Source organism: Corvus cornix, chromosome 26 (genome assembly GCF_000738735.6).
Source record: "Corvus cornix cornix isolate S_Up_H32 chromosome 26, ASM73873v5, whole genome shotgun sequence".
Taxonomy (NCBI): domain Eukaryota; kingdom Metazoa; phylum Chordata; class Aves; order Passeriformes; family Corvidae; genus Corvus; species Corvus cornix.
Genome location: NC_046354.1, coordinates 3,502,167 through 3,513,596, shown reverse-complemented (window position 1 = coordinate 3,513,596; position 11,430 = coordinate 3,502,167). Strand labels below are relative to the sequence as shown.

The window sequence follows — 11,430 nt, the reverse complement described above, 5'->3', positions numbered from 1 at the left end:
CTCCGAGCGAGTGCGCAGAGGTGGAGTTGATGCAGAGGTTGCTCCCGGGGCCTGTGCCAGAGGCGACCCTGGCTCTATGTCCCAGACAATAAAAACCCCAAAGGAACAGGTGGCTGGGACTGTATTTATACAGAGGTGCTTGAAAAACTAACCCAAATGATGGTGTCCTATTGGGGCTTTTTTGTTTAGTTCTGTGTCCCTCTTGGCCCTCCACACATCAACCCAAAATCTGCTGGTGGAGCCACTTCCCACAGCTTGTGGCTGATTTCCTTTCAAAGGGCTCTTTCACACAGGGGGAATCCAAACCCTGCACTGCCAAGGAAAGAGGGCTGGTGCCTGCAGGGCCACTGGTGTGTGGGGCAGGAGGTCTGTGGCCAGTGGCTCCAAAAGCTTTATTGCTCGTTAGTTTCTGCTAAGTGAATCCAGTACTGACAACCACCGGGGGTAGCTGTAGTTAGGGAAACCCTGGCATGGTGTGAGGGTGACAAGAAGGCACCACTTGGTCAGTCCAGGCGTCCTTGGATGATTGCAAGGCCCCACACCTTGGAGCACAGTGGGTGGTGCAGAAAGGTTATTGAAGAAACCAAGGGGGAACTGCAGCCCTAGGCCACAGGGTCCCGACCCACCAGCAGCTCTTTTTTAATACAGGGTGTAAAACAGAGCGCAAGGAGTTGAGTCCAGCAGTCCAGAGAAGGTCCCACTGCCCCCTCCCCAGCACTGGGCTGCCTGAGCCTCCTTTACTGATGGAAATGGGAGCACCTCTGCCTTATGCAGTCCCCTGTAGGCTCTGTGCTGGTCCATCCAGAGGTGGCCACACTGACTATCCACCCAGAGGGACAAGCTGAGCCCTGCCATTCCCAGCTGGACTCTGCCATCCTGGTGGGCTAATTGGTGGGCTCTGTGGCCATGGTGTCCACATCAGGAGATGGCAGCACGCTGCTGTTCCCACCGTTGCTCACGTTTTCCTTGCTGTTTTCTCTCGTGGGGTCACTGTCTTTATCCTCCACCCTCTGCTTGAGCTTGAGGGAAGAATCTCTCCGGGACAGAAGGGGCTGGTAGCCAGCAAAGACTCCTCCACTCACGTTTGTTCGCTTGTCTGGGGGTGGACAGAAAAAGAGAGTTGTTTACCTGGGGCCCAAACTGACTGTTCAGATGAGAAAAAGGTTTGTAGAGTCCCTCCTTGCAAGAGGCATTGGGGTATCTTCTCTGGGAGTCCTTCCAGCCACCAGATGCCCCCCAAGGGGAAGATGGGTGGGGGTGTGGGCTCTGCCCCAGCATGGCTGTGGTCAGGAGGTCCAGGGAAGGGTGGTCAGCTGGGTCAGCTGGTCTCCTACCTCCTGGCCCGATGGGGTGCATCAGTCGGTTCATCTGGACGTTCCAGTGCTTGACGTTGGTGCTGGCCTGTCGCAGCTTCCGCTGGGCCGCCTGGCAGGGGACGGAGGAAAGGGGTGAGCTGGTGCCCCACTGCCCCTGTTCTGTTCCCTTCCATGAGTAAGCCTGGATTGGAGGTTCCCTCTGGGATGGAGACCCAGTTCACCCTCCTCTACACCTTCTGCTCCCTCTCCAAACCTCCCCCCTTCACACGCTCTCACTGTCAACATCGCTTTGGACAACAGCACTTTGTCCCCAAGGCAGGACACGCTTGTCCTGTCTCAGCCACTGCATCATCCCCTGCCTACGCACGGCACAGCTCAGAAACCCCCAAGGCAATTCCAGCTTGGTCCTCCCCAGTATGGAAGTGACCCTGGGAGGGCTGGGAAGTCCCCTGTGTTCGCCGTGTGAAGAGATGTGGCACTGACGTGATGCTCACCATGACATCTTGGTCCACCCGCTGCCTGTTCACTCTCACTTCTTCCAGCTGCTTCTGTGCCTCTTCCAGGCACTTGTTCTTGTTCTCCATCTCCTGCTTGAGGACTTGCTTCTCCCTCTGAGTTTTGATGATATATTCTTCTTGCTCCTCCTTCAGCTTCATCAGCTGTTTCAGCTTCTCCTCTTCCTCAGCCAGTAGCCTGACAATGAAGAGCAAGAGGTGAGGATGTCCCTCTGCCACTTCTTCCACCAGCTCTCTCTGTCCCAGCCTGCATACTGGGAAGTCACCAGCACACCCCAGTACCTGGGAGCACTGAGCTGCCCTGGGGAGCACATCCCCATGCGCAGCTGCTGCCCTGGGAGCGGGGCTGCTCAAGCAGGGGGAGGGATGCCCTGGTCCTACCTGGCCTGTGCATATCTCACAGCCTCCTCGTCCTGCCGCGCTTTCACTTCCTGCTGCAGGGCCTCCTGGAGCCTCTCCTGCATGTCCTCCAGCTCCAGGATGCGCTTGCGCTGCCGCTCTGCCTCTGCCTCCTTCAGGACCATCTCAGCCTGCATGGAGGCACGAGCCTGCGGCGGGGACAGGAGCCATCAGCTGGCCGGGCCACCACCAGCGTCCCCAGAACCCAGGCCCACCGAGCGGAGCGGGCCAGACCAGGGACAGCCCACAGTGACAAGTCCAAAGCAGTTTCCCTGCTCAGGAGCCAGGCTGTGTCATTCAGAGCCAGTGCTGGCTGTGAGGTCAGAAATGGGCTCTCTGTCCAGCCTGGCACCAGCAGTTGTCTCTCACTGACCCCCAGTTAAAGACCCTCGAGGCAGATTGTCCTCATGTCCTGCTCAAAGGGATCTCAGGCACAACAGAGCCCAGAGGTGATGGGTGGCAGCAGCACTGCACATCCAAACCCCTGGGCTGCCCCGGGCAAGGGAAGGAGAAGGAAGCAACTACCCCGCGAGCACCACAGCCCATGGCAGACACACCACGGGATGCACCCACCTGCTCAGCCTCCCGCAGCTGGATCTCCAGGGTCCTCTGCATCTCCTCGTGCTGCTGCCTCCGCCGCTGCTCCTCCTCCTGTAGCAGGATCTCTGCCTGCCTCTGGGCCTCCTTGAGCAGCTCCAGCTCCTGCAGCTTCCTCTCCTTCTCCTCCTGCAGCTGCTTGAGCCGCTGTGTCTCCTCCTCCTTGGCCGCCTTGCGCTGCTCCCGCTGCTCCCGCTGCTCCCGTCGCTTCTGCTTCAGGTCCTTGTGCAGGGACTTCTTTCCCTCAGCCTGCAGCCGGATGGCCATCTGGATGGCTGGAGAGGGAGGGCACGGTCAGTGGGGACGTGCAGGGGGCATGGGGAAGCTGGGGAAGGGGTGTGGGGTGGGCACGGACCAAGCGTCCACTCCTGGCGCTGCCGGGTGTCAGAGGCGCTCATCTCGTAGGTGCGGGACAAAGTCTTCACACAGAACATGCACCTCTTCCCATCCCTGTCTGGCAACACCTGCGGGGAGAGGACACAGCACAGCATTACCCCCTGTACCTCACCTTATCCCCCCCATCTTCAGCCACAGGGCTGGCTGTCCCATGCTCATGGATGTGAAATTGTGTGTTCTTGGGTGTCCCTTCCTGGAGTCTGAAGGGTCTGCTCTCCCCAAGCTGAGCATGGCCCGGGCTGTACCTCCACGCAGCAGTGCTTGTCCAATGCGATGCTCCCCTTCTTCTCCTTCCGTTCCTCGCTCATGTAGTAGGACAGGACACTGGGCTTCAGCATGAACCACCGCTCCGACCAGTTCCTCCTCAGCTGGCCCCTCTTCCAGAGGTAGCCCTGTGCCCGAGAGACACAGAGATCAAAACCGTGCTGGGGGCGGGACGGAGCTTGTGCACTGGGATATGTGGGTTCCTTGCCTGTTTGAGCACATCCTCAATGACCTCCTGGTACACCTCCTCCACGGCCATGCTGATGGCCTCCTGCTCGATGCCTCTCAGGAACCGCCCCGAGTTCACCATGTCCAGGAACTGCCAGACCGTGAGCCCGCCCTGCCCCTGCGGCTCCTGGGACAGGTAATCATCCAGCTCACAGGAGTTCAGCTCCACGTTCATGGCTGTGCAGATCTTCTTCAGCAGGTACTCCACCTGTGGAGATGGGGACACTCAGTGACAGGAAGAAGCTGTCCCCACCACACCAACCCATTTTGGAGAGCTCAAGGCCACATCTCTCTCCAGCTTGGAGATGCAGGACCCTGATCCCAGAGGGATCATCCCTTGTGATGGTTGAGGCATTCCAGGCAGTGGGCTGGCTCAGGAAGCTGGAACTGGGTTAGAGTTTGACCACTACTGGGAGGTTTTTCCTTTTAACCCCAAGGATGGGATGCTTTGGCTGGTTTGTCTGCAGAGTAAGAAAACTCTGTAGCAGACAAGAGCCTGAGGGAGTACAGGCCAGCACTGTTAAACCCCATTCAGGACTGTTGTCTCAGAGCCATGGTGAGCTCAGCACCACTCTGCTTTCCAAAAATCACTGGGGAGGAGCAGGGGGACAGGTCCTTATGGAGACGAGCATCGTTTTAAAACTGAAAATGAAGTGCTTTTAAAAGAGTCAAGGTGGTTGACATGATGTGGGGAAGACTTATTACAGCTCAAGTTTTGCTGCCAGCTCTCCTCTGCCCACGATGTGGGGACTGAGACTGGTGGGTGACTGCAGGGAGCCACGCAGGAAGGTGACACACAGCAGGGTCCCCACACCCAGGTGGGTTTTTTATGTCATTTAATTGTGAGAAGGGCAAGAATTGAATGCAGTTGCTCAGGATGATTCAGTTTTTCATGGTCTGGGGAACAGGAAACACCTCTCCCAGGGCACAGGAAGTGCGGTCACCCTCCTACGTCTGCGCAGCACGGTGCTTCTTGTCTTTTTTCTCTCCCCCCCCTTTTTTTTTTTTAATTTTAGCTTTTCTGCTGATCTCAGGAGATTGAAGGGGTAGAAGGCAACAGCAGCCATTTGCCCAGCCAAGTTCCTTCTGCTGAGGCCACTCCTGGCTTCTGCACTTGTGCGCTCTCCCCAGATCTGCCCCCCTTCTCATGGGGGTTTAATCTGACCCCAGAGAAAGGGAGAACCTTCCCCTCTAAATGCTGTGCAATTTGGAGATTTGGCGATTACTGCCAGAGGCTTTTCTTTGGCTGGCACCTTACCCTTAACACTCTGCATGCTGGGCAGGGGCTGAGCACCCGGTGGCAGTGGCCACAGAGACAGACAGCCAGGTCTGCTCTGCCACTGCCCTCTAGGCAGGAGAGGCTGCAGCATTTTGAAGGGGTCTCCCCTCTTAAGTCCCCCTCTTCTCCCTGGGCAGTGGGGGTGGCTGTGGGCACAGCGGGGGTGCCCAGGGCAGAGAGCCCCCTTGTCCCACCCCCAGCCTCCCTTCTCTTGTCCCCTGGAGCACCACAACTTGCAGGATGCAGTGGGACATGCCAGGAAGCAATAGTGGGATATGTCACCCACAAATGGGGCTCTGCCAGCACATGGAGCCCTGGGAGGACAGGGATGGGGGAAGAGGCAGGTCCTACCTCATCTGGCACCATGACGAGAGGGTATTTGTCTTCAGACAGAAAGTTGAAGAGACACCAAAGCTTGAAAGCGTCCTGGTGGGACACAACGCTATTCCCATTCCGGTCGGGTTTGTAGTTCTTCTTTGCCGTCAGGGTCCAGCAAAGCTCATCAAAGTTTTCTTTGACAAAAGCACCTTCCTCCACCTGCAGGCAGTGAGTGGGGAGCTGAAGAGCTACAGAAAGGAGTTCTGGGGGAGGAAGTGCTGTAGAGAAGAAACCTTCACTCCTAAAATCTGTCCAGTGAGAAGCATGGGGTGGTTGGCAGCACCAGCAGGAACCCTGGGGTGCAGCACATGCAGGACGGTGTGGAGCTTTCCAAGCCCACATCCCCAGTCCCTCCATGGTTTTGGGTTTCTTGTTATCCCATTCAATCACACCGAGGAACTGGGGAGTGAAGGGAAGTACTGGCCCGAGGGCAGCCAGCAGGAATGGTGCCTCCACCAGCCTCGTCCCTTCTGCTGTCACGGTTCTGTGATCATGTCCTGGCACCGTGAGCTGCCCCAGGCAGCAAGTTTGCTGCAGAAGGGTGACCTGTGATGGGGATCAGAAGAGCTCTGGCTGTCCCTGAGTGCTCCATCCCAGCTGTGTGAGCCACGCACCACCAGCACAGGAGCAAACTGCGGCCTGTAGCAGTTTTAAAACTGGATGGTAAAATCCAAAAGCTTCTCTTACTAGGAAAACCCACTTCTCCCTTTTCAGGCTGCCTCTGGGATTCTACTAACCATAGTGAAACCAGAAGAGGTGTGTTTAAAGATCACCTCCCAAAGAACCATGTGGGCAACTGGAAGGATTTTGGCCACTCTGTGATGGGGAGATTGGGCTGGGCTGACCTTGGGCAGCTCCTGCTCTGAGCCGAGGGAGCTGGGGAAAGCTTTGTCCTTGCTTGCTGCAGACCAGATCTCTGCAGCCAAGATTAGCATTGCTGGACCAGGCTGGGCAGCTGCTGACCAGCTCTGGGCAAGGCAAAGATGGGCACAGGGATAGGGACTGGCACAGGGACTGGCACAGGGAAAAGAACACCGGGAGAGCCAGGGGAGCAAAGGGTTACTGCACCCAGCTCTGGCCCCTCTCTGTGAGCACACAGTGGAAGAAAGATGTCAGTCATTCTTCCTCTCCTCACATGCTTGGAGGAAACAGCACCCACAGAGCAACCTCTGGCTGTGCCAGACAAAGGTGTCTTTGAACCGTGGAAAAAAGGGAGAAAGCCCCTGCCCAACTCCTGCTCCTGCCCTGGCACCTCATCCTCCTCCCTCTCCTGTTTGCCAAATGAGGTCACACCTCAAATCTGATCATGGCTGGAGAGGAAAAAAGAGGCTGATTTTTCTCTCAGAGCCCTTCAGGAAACGTGGGCAGAGATGCTGCTCCATCCAGAGCCGTGATGTAAAGGGATGACGTCATCCTTGCCAGGGAGATGCTGAGTATTAAACATTTCTCACCCATTTTGGCATTCACCTGAACAGTCCCCATCTCTGTGCACCCTCTTTCCACCCACCAAGGCATGTGATCTCCAAGAGCTAAGGGGAGCTCCCCTCAATGTCCTCACTTGAGGACTAGCAGGTCTGGGGGATGACCAAGGAACTCACCTTGTCCAGGATGTACTTGTTGAGGTAGGGCATGTAGCCCTGGCTGGACACTGGCCCGTCATCGTCATCACGGAAATGCTCTTCCAGTGCCACAGGGTCGTGGGGGATGCACAGCACCGTGTACAGGTTGTGAGACAGCACCTGGCCAGGCACAAGGGGTGGTGAGAAGGTGAACAACCTCCAGCCCTGCCCCAGCACATCCCCAAGGTGCCACCCCCTCACTCAACCGCCTGGGGACTGTGCCCTGCATGGCATCACCTCCTGGCAGCCACAGCATCGAGTCAAGGTTTGGGTTTGGCATAATTTCCAAATGCAAACCTTAGAGAATCATTTAGAAACAGGCAAAATTGGAGGATTTTTCCACATTAGTTTCTTTTCTTGGCACACGAGGAACTTCTTTCTTTAAAGGGCTGTTTCAAACCTCTCAGACCAAACAGGATTCTGATCTAGAAAAGCTGATAAGTCACCTCAAGCTGTGCATTTGGCACAAGCATGGCCCAGCCTGGCAGCAGCCACTGTCTGCTCGGGGCACAGAAAGATGGAAACATGAAATTAGGAAAGACTGGTGAGAAACTAAGCAAAGGCTTTGTCTGGAATGGAAGCAGACAACAGAGATGTAGAGACACACCATCCCCAGAAATATTCAGCAAGACTTGCCAACAGCCTGTTTTGTTCAAATCCCCCCCAAATAAAACATTTAGAAGCTCATGGATTTCCCACGTGCTGGAAAGCCTAGAACAAGGCTGCCCATGAGCACCACCAGCATCTCTAGCAGGTGGTGCTCTCCTTGCCTTTACATCCCAGAAGCAGGAGATGGTTAAACAAGTGTCCCAGACTGACACCTCCCCACTGCACCAGGATCTGCCAATGCAGCTTGCCAAGGGTTCAAGAGAGGGGATGGAGGAGATGGAACAGCATCCCTGCTCCTCTGTGCAGGGCTGGAAATTTCCTCCCAGCCGGAGAGGAGCCGCCGGAGGCCATGATGGCTGCTGCAGCTGGAGACAGTTCTTGCTTGACCAGATTTTCTTTCTCTTTTCCACCCTCTGGACCAATGGGATCAGCAGGACTCCACCCTGTGCTCACACAACAGGACTGTAGCCCCAAGCACTGTTGCTTTGGCAGTGCCTTTTGGGGCTCAGTGCAGCCCCAGGATCCACGCAAGGGTGGAAAGGCCTGGGAACATCATGGACATCCTCCAGGATGGTAACAAATCCATCAGGATGAATTCAAAGTCTGGGAATCGTATCCCATTCCGTGTTTCCAACATGGGCCCTCATCTCCATTCTTCACCCCTCCTCCCAGAGCACCCCTAAAAAGCTCTGTGAGGTCTCACTTGTGACCCCAGCTGTGAGGGACACCCTGAGCCCTTCCATCCATCCCAGCACCCCGTGACCTGCAGCCCCTCCTCTCACAGGGCTGTCACTGACAAATGGGGAGGAAAGCCCTGGCCTGGTCGATGGTGGGGTGACTGGAGACAGGAGGGGTGGGAAACCCTTGCAGCCTCTGAAACAGTGACGGGAGGAGGAGAATAAGAGTAAAGGGATGCTACGAAAGCAGTTTGCTGGTACAACCTTTCCCTTGTGGCATGCCAGGGATGGCCGGGGGGGCAGGGGTCTGCCTGACTCCTCCTTGTGCCCTGGATTCCTCTGAGCACCAACCTTGTTTCTATTCTCCACCCTCTCCCACCGCTGTCACACCCATCACCCGTGAGAAGAGGCACCCAAAAGCGCCAGGGCAGTGCTCGGTATTTCCTGCCTCCTGCCCCAGCCACGCACGGCCACACTGAAGGACTACACCCCATATCCCATCCCACATCCACAGCTCCTCCATGCATCCTCCTTGCATCCCCCCCATCCGCTGGGAAGGGGGATGCAATGGCACTGAGAGGACAAACACTCCTCCAAGAGCACGGCTGGCTGGGAACAAAACTACCCAACATCGCTGGGTGCGCAGCACCCGACCGCAAACTGTCCTTCCTTCCTGTGCACACACACACCTACACTCACAGCGGCATCTGCACGCGCCTGCCTGCGCACAAGTGCCCCTGCAAGGAGCCCAACGGCTTCCCACAGCTGGGCCTCCACGCTGGAAACCCCGACACGTTCACAGCGACCGCCTGGAGCGCGGCCGGAGCTCAGCCCCAGCTCCCACTCTGCCAGGACGCTCCCACCCAGCTCTGGGGCTGGTTCCGTCCTGTAGGTGCAAACCCGGTGTCTCTCCCACCCCTGTTCAAGACCCTTCGTGTAGCAACACGCCCGGGTGAGGGAGCAGAGCACAGCCCGGCTCAGGGCTCAGCAGCCCTGGAGGAGTTTGGAGTGGGTTCGGCCACTTTAACACTTTATTGCTCAGAGCTGCGAGACCCCGGATTCCTTCCGCACTGAACCGTGGCTGGCCTGTGTAGGCTGGGGCAAACAAGCTCTCCCTGGCCTGGAGGTAGGTGGAAGGTCATCCAGAGCTGAGCTTTGCTGTTCAATGACCTGCCACCAGCCCACCCCATCACTGAAGGTGCGTGGGAGAACATCCCTTCCCCTCTGGAATGTCCTCCTGGATAAAGCCGCTGTGGAGGTGCCATCTCCAGCATCACCACAGCCCCTACACCATGGTTTGCAGACCCTGCATGAACTCTCCCTGAAACTGCCATTAAAATCAGATTCTCTGTGGCCTCAGCATTGTCACTGGTGACAAAGATCTCTCAAGACAAGCACTGCACGTGTTCAGGCTGGTGCTTTTGGGTCCATCACATGCCTGGGCCAGGCTCTGGATCCTGAGCATGGGTGCAGGGGATGCTGTGATGGGGGCACAGCAGCCCCTCTCAGGGATTAGCAAACCACATTAATCTCTGGCCTACTTTAGGATTTTCCTTAATTCCTTCAGCTATTTCTACAGCTTTAGTGGGTGAGCGTGGCTCGCAGGGCACATGCCATGCGTTCTGGGGGGCAGCCGAAGGCTCTCAGCCGCAAAGGCTGAGCAGGAAGAATCTGCCTCCCTGCTGCTTCTCCTCCAGATCCCTGCAAACAAAACTCTTCTCTTTGGGGCAAAACACACCCCCCCACCCAAAGCCCAGCACCTTCCCTGCAGTCTGTCCTGGGGAAGCCCTATAAAACAGAGGGAGTAGAAGAAAAGTGGGTCTTTTTGCAATGGCTCAAAACTGGTCTCACAGACTGGCAGCAGCTGCCAAGTCCTGACGCAACACCTCCCCATGCTCAGCATGTTCCTGCTCAGGTCTCTTCTCTCATCTCAGACCCTGGTACCAACCAATATTTCCAGCCGCAGTGCCAGCCTAAGAACCAAAACGGATGAAAAAGAAAGATTCCCACCGTGTGCAAAGGTTAAAAAAATCCATTATTCTCAGTGCCAAGGGGCTCCCTGGTGGGTTCCAGCAACCCTGGCCTAGGAGCAGACAAAAAGGCTTTTAAAGCTATTGATGAAGGGCTGAGGGCATGAGCCCTCTGAAAGCTGTTAAGAGTGGGAAGAGGGGAAAGCTGAGAGTTTATAAAATACTGTGTTATTTCTGGTCACATCACTGAGGACTTTTTGTTTAAAAACAACCTGCCCCTACCTCCCAACCCACTGGCTGAGCAAGAAGGAGAAACACAGGTGCTCCGGCAAGCAAGAAAATGTAAACAGTTTGGGCTCTTAGTTCGCCATAAAAAGCATAAGAAATTGATAACAACTAAAAATTAGATTTCTTATCATTTTCACCTAGAAAACACATTTGAGCATTAATTCCAACCCCCTCCACCCCCGTCTTTTTTTTAAAGGGAGATGCCACAGAGCCTAAGAACTTCACCAGAACTATCGTGGAGGCAACAACAAGGTCTTATTGATCTTAAAATTTAACAATTTCTCCGTGGAAACCCGAGGGGATGCAAAGCAGCCCCGGACTTGCTCTGCCCCTCGCTGCCCACCCTCCATCCGTGCTCCGGAACCGCCCGAGCTCCCCGGGGACTCACTTTGAGCTGGGATTTGGAGACCTTGCCGCTCTTCTCCACGTCCAGGGCGGTGAAGGCGTACCAGATGGACTTGAGCAGCTCCGCTCGCAGGTCCATGGCTGGCGGCGGCGGCGGCGGCTCTGCCGAGCCCGCGGATCCGGTTCCTGGAGCCGCCCGGGCGGGCGGGACGCGGGGCGGGAGCGCCGCCTGCTCGGGGCGCCCCGGGAACCCCCCGGGCCCCATCGCCGCTCCCCGCACGGCCGGGGCGGCACGGCCGCGGCTAGCCTCGACTCTCTGCTGAGCTCGGCGCAGAGATCAAAAGCTCCGTCATAATTTGCGTTTTGGGGAGAGGAATCCCCGCCCTGGCTCAAGCAGCAGCTTCCCCTCGCAGCAGGAGCGCTGCCTTTGGAAGGGATCGGTCGCACCAGGCGAGCGGAGACTCAGCCTGTGGCATCTTCTCGGGTTGTGTCCGTTCTGTGCCCGCCGAAACCTTTTCTTCTGCAAACGTCCTCTGGGATGTCCAAAAAC

General features: G+C 56.6%; 1 protein-coding gene across 1 annotated transcript; it reads right to left on the bottom strand.

The window, feature by feature from the left end:
* Positions 1 to 110: 110 nt before the first annotated feature.
* On the bottom strand, positions 111 to 11,093 carry DEF6 (DEF6 guanine nucleotide exchange factor). The gene is made up of 11 exons (XM_039565465.1): positions 10,924 to 11,093; positions 6,971 to 7,111; positions 5,346 to 5,531; positions 3,696 to 3,923; positions 3,469 to 3,615; positions 3,183 to 3,291; positions 2,804 to 3,102; positions 2,213 to 2,379; positions 1,811 to 2,009; positions 1,335 to 1,425; positions 111 to 1,096 (listed from the first exon to the last, which is right to left on the bottom strand). The coding sequence occupies exons 1-11, from the start codon at positions 11,017 to 11,019 to the stop codon at positions 885 to 887; spliced, it is 1,875 nt and encodes a 624-aa protein (XP_039421399.1). The 5' UTR covers positions 11,020 to 11,093; the 3' UTR covers positions 111 to 884.
* Between the last annotated feature and the right edge of the window lie 337 nt (positions 11,094 to 11,430).

What these genes read in the sequence shown, in the direction of transcription:
- DEF6 (XM_039565465.1), bottom strand. Translation starts at nt 11,019, where the DNA reads ATGGACCTGCGAGCGGAGCTGCTCAAGTCCATCTGGTACGCCTTCACC. An exon ending in TCTCCAAATCCCAGCTCAAA is followed by an intron (nt 7,112 to 10,923) that starts GTGAGTCCCCGG and finishes GTGCCTGGCCAG; the next exon opens with GTGCTGTCTCACAACCTGTA. An exon ending in GGGTGGACCAAGATGTCATG is followed by an intron (nt 1,426 to 1,810) that starts GTGAGCATCACG and finishes GTCCCCTGCCAG; the next exon opens with GCGGCCCAGCGGAAGCTGCG.